The 4,455-nt window shown below is 46.6% G+C and overlaps 1 protein-coding gene across 1 annotated transcript; it reads left to right on the top strand.

Annotated features, from left to right (window-relative positions):
* Window positions 1-312: 312 nt before the first annotated feature.
* Window positions 313-3,143, top strand: LOC119323622. The gene is made up of 2 exons (XM_037597318.1): window positions 313-747; window positions 2,610-3,143. Exons 1-2 carry the CDS (start codon window positions 400-402, stop codon window positions 2,841-2,843), a joined length of 582 nt encoding a protein of 193 aa, XP_037453215.1. The 5' UTR covers window positions 313-399; the 3' UTR covers window positions 2,844-3,143.
* The last annotated feature ends 1,312 nt before the right edge of the window (window positions 3,144-4,455 follow it).

Raw genomic sequence — 4,455 nt, 5'->3', positions numbered from 1 at the left:
GGCGAGGAGCAGGTCGTCGTCGAGGAGGTGGCGACGAAGAAGCTTTAGGTGGGCGAAGCAAGGTTAGAACTTATGCGGGATATGCAGGATATGCGGCAAGCCCGCTGGACTCAGCGGCGTGACCGCTTGGGCCCGTTACACACGACGCGGTCAGCCCAACGGCATTTTGTGGGCTATTTTTGCGGGGCGGCGTGGCGGCCGAGCGGGATGTCCCGCGCCGCTTGCACCCTGACCCACAAGCCACGACCACAATGCAGTGCGGCCCGCCCGACACGTTTGGTTGGTTCCCCCGTCGCCCAACAGATAAGGTCGCTGTCTCTCTCACTCGCTCACCCTGAAGAAAACAAAGACCTAGATCCCCTCCTCCCCTCCCACTCTCACTCCCCTCCGGCTCCTCCGATGGCGGCCACGCCTCACCCGGTGACCACCCTCGACGACGTGGAGGAGCTGCTGCGGTCCTCTAAGGAGAAGGGGGAGGAGGTCCCCTGCTGCCAACTCGAGGCGGACGCGGCCATCAACGCCGCCGTCAAGCTCAAGGCCATGGTCGACTCCGGCGCCGTCCGCCTCGTCAACCAGGTGATGCTGGCCAACAAGCTGCAGGCCAAGGCCACCGTGGAAGAAGGGTTCAAGGAGATCATCGACCGGACGCTGTTCTCGCCCCGGGAGATGCAGGCGCTGGACGAGAGCATCGCCGTGCTCAAGAACAGGCTCCAGATCCCCTACGCGGTCGCTTACCCGGAGTCCATGGTGAGCCAGTTCCCCGTTTCCCCCCTTTCTTTCTTGCTGCTAATTATTTACTGATATTCTCTAGAAAAAACTGCTAAAATTTGGTTGCTTGGTAGAGTACGTTGTATCAGGTTACTCACTGACCATGTCGAGAGTATGTTGCTTGTCGGCAGCATTCGCATCCAATGTAGCTACGCTATCATTTATCCGTTGTGATTTGGTTGTAGTTTATCCTATGCAGCAATGCGTTCCTTCTGATACATGAGTGACAGCCGTCTAATGCTCTGGTTGTTTTTGGAATAGTTATGTGTTTCTTTTTCTTGTCCCAAATTATCGGTTGTGTGTAGACTAGTCCATTATGGCTTATTTTTTGCTATGGCGTGCAAGATTATGCTTTGGACAGCCGCAAAAAAAGTGCTTTGGAAAGGTCCTCTCCAGAGCTGGTCTTTGATTATTCCATTTACTCTGAATCCATGGCCAGTCAGTTAAGGCAAAAAAAAGAGCTGGCCTTTGATTATTTTATTTACCCCGAATCCAAGGTCAGTCAGTTCCCCGTTTCCCATTTTTCTTATTGGAACTAATTCTATATTATATTCTCCCTCGGTTGCATCTTTTTTGGCTAGAATTTGGTTGCTTGTCAAGAGTGTGTGGCATCAGATTGCACATATGCGGGGCTACACTATCATTTTATCCTATGTAATGATGCGTTCTTGCGGATACATGACGTCCGTCTTGGTTGTTTTGTGATGGCTAAGTGTTTCTTCTCTTCCCCCAAATTGTCACTTGTGTGTAGACTAGCCCATTATGGTGTCATTTTTTACTTAAATTGCAAGATTGTGCTATGGAGAGCTCCTGACCAGAGGTGCTCGTACGTTGCCTCTTCTCAAGGCAATATGTTCCAATCTTTTGTTCTGGTTCTTGTTTCTTCCCTTCTACTATTCTTTAGGTAAGCGAGTTTAGTTGGTGCTTCCACATGAACCTTTAGATTATAGCTGTACACTGTTATATTTTTCTTTTGTTATTAACTGAAGTCAAATGCTAAAGTTTTGTATCTTCGCACTGTTATATCTGTTATTGTGCTGAAATTTCAATGGGGCCCAAGAATAGCAACTTGTTTTGAACCTGTAATTGCTGCTACACCGAAACTTCATTGGCATCAAACTCTACTACTCAGTCTGCTTCTTTGTTCTGCATTCCCATGTTATCACTGCCAAGAAATCAGTTCTGGACTAAGAGAGCATGTTCTTTTCCCACACATGTCTATGATGTTAGAGAATAATAGTCACCCTTTTGTGCCCGAGTCATCTGACTACTGTGCTACCAATACCGAGGCCCTGCCGTGACTACTTTGTTACCGATGCTTTGTGTATGAAATGACTTTTGTTGCAACTCAAAGTTCTTTTTTGTTGCTGTGCAAGATGATAGAGCAATATCTTCATAAGCATGTAAATTGAGAGGTTGTTGTGTTGTAGAATCTGCTATGAGGTCACAGTGGTTCTGACATTCTTTGGTCGGCTCACGCTTTGAGCATCAGCAGCGGCAACTCTTGCAAAGCTATCGCCAAAACAGCATAAATATTACATTTCCATGGTCATGGTGCTATCTTTTGCTTCCAGTAGTAGTAGGTTTCAGGCAGCAGCTTGAGAATTTTGGCCTTTAGTACGAGTACAAGACTTCGTTACATCTATTCTTGACATCCAAACAACCAGTTGGAGATTGGGGAGTGGGGATTGGGTGGAGGGAAAGGTTTGCCAAATCCCTTTCCCATCTCCAATCCTCTTGCGGTTGGAAAACCGCTACTAGGAAACGAGCCCTTTGTTTCCTTTTCTTTTTCCATTTCATTGGTGCTAATTTATTGATGATATTCTCTGGTCACTGCACAGGAGGAAGAAGCAATAATCTCTGAGGTGCAGTCTCAACGGGTGGCGTGGGCTATGGGTCTCATGGGGCTGGAGGTTGAGAAGGAGGTGCTGGAAGAGCAGGCACCGAAGGAACTGGAGGAGTTCCATAGCATGCTTGCTGATGCGCTGCAGACGCCTTCATTCATGGGCTCGGGGAGCACAGACCACAAGTTCCTCACCCATTCTGGGCAGCTCGAGCTAGATGACATGGAGTAAAACCATTGAGTTACCACTGACTAGCTACCATATGCTTTGCTCGAATGTCTGGTAGACTCTGCTTCCATTTTGGCTGCCAAACCATCTATCTATCTTGGGGCAGGAATTAGTTTTATATTATGTAGGTTGGGTGATGAGAGTATGTCTCCCGTCTAATTGGTCACCATTTGCAGAAAGAACGGCCGTAGTTAACCGGTTTAGAAGTCGTGAGAACCTTTAATGGATGATGCTTTGCGGTTGCAGAATCGAACATGTAACCTACCTGGCTTCTGTTTATTAGTGTTGTTGCTTGATTTGCTAGTACGCATGTTGCTCCTTGTGCATGTTGTGTTATGTTCTTTTTTAGGGGTTTTTGCGGGGACATCTTTTGTTATGTTGTGTATACGGTTGATCTGATTCAGTCCCTCGACATTCGGTTTATATTATGTATCGCATTCGCTCGCCGAATTCAGCTGGACTTGTTTCCATGCACCGATCGAATCCGCCTGTTGCCACTGTTTATGGCTGCAAACAAGTGTTTTCTGTCGATGGAGTCCCATTGTAAGCAAAAAGAAATGCAGTGTGTGGTTTTGTCTTCAGTATTTATTATCTGAAAGCCTAGGAAGTCCACAGGTTTCTCTGTCTTTACTTGGGAATTGAATTAAGGTCTTGTTGAAGTAGCGGTGCAGATCAAGGGATGAACCGCTGAGTGCTTTTGCATGCGTGAACTGCAGAAGCAGTGCCCACGGTCCAATGGTCCATGGTGGTGGAGGCACTTGGCTGATTCGATCGATCAGGGATGCAGAGCAAAGTTGACAAGCACAGCAGCGATCCAGTTTCAGAGCAGAGCAGCATCCAGCACAGTAGCTAGCGATCCAGGAGCAGAGCAACTGTTTTTTCCCTCCAATCTCTGGTGTAAAAAACGCTCTTATATTATGGGACGGAGGGAGTAGTATTTAACGGCCATACTCCTAATTTTTGTTTTGAAACGTTCGTGTAGGCACGCACGTTACATCCTAACTTTTTTTTTGGAGGATCGTTACATCCTAACTTAAAATATACTACTCGAGAAGTAGTGGAGCATGCCCGAAAACTGACGGCATGGCCCCGTCCAGATACTTTTTTTTGAGAAAACAAATGCTATTTATGTGCATCATAAAAAAAATGTGGGTAAGTATGTGCATCATCTGAACTTGTTTTCATAAACGCAGTGTACTATTTTTTGCGAGAATAAATACAGTGCGTACCACGATAGTAACTTCTCACGAACTTGTTGTTCATAGTAAACACCGGCTAGTGCCTGTAAAAATCGTTGTTAAAACAAAAACTATATCCACAACAATAAGATGACAGGAGGCTTTCCCTGGCAAAATAGAAGAAGATGATGACGCGAGGTTAGGTTGCGATTAGCTTGGCCGGGCATCCGTGCATGCAACACCAGACAATCAGTCTAGGTAGGGAGGTAGGACATCCGTGCATGCGACACCAGCCACAGTACAACGCGTTGGTCCAAGTGGCACCAGAAGGTGCACACAAACACACATCAGGTAGTGTTGGATTAATTATGCATCTATGAGATGCCATTAGCAGAATCTAATTGCATCTAGATCACCTCACAACATGAACAGAGAAG

Source organism: Triticum dicoccoides, chromosome 6B (genome assembly GCF_002162155.2).
Source record: "Triticum dicoccoides isolate Atlit2015 ecotype Zavitan chromosome 6B, WEW_v2.0, whole genome shotgun sequence".
NCBI lineage: Eukaryota > Viridiplantae > Streptophyta > Magnoliopsida > Poales > Poaceae > Triticum > Triticum dicoccoides.
Note: the sequence above shows the minus strand (reverse complement) of the source record. Positions and strands in the feature narration are given on the sequence as shown.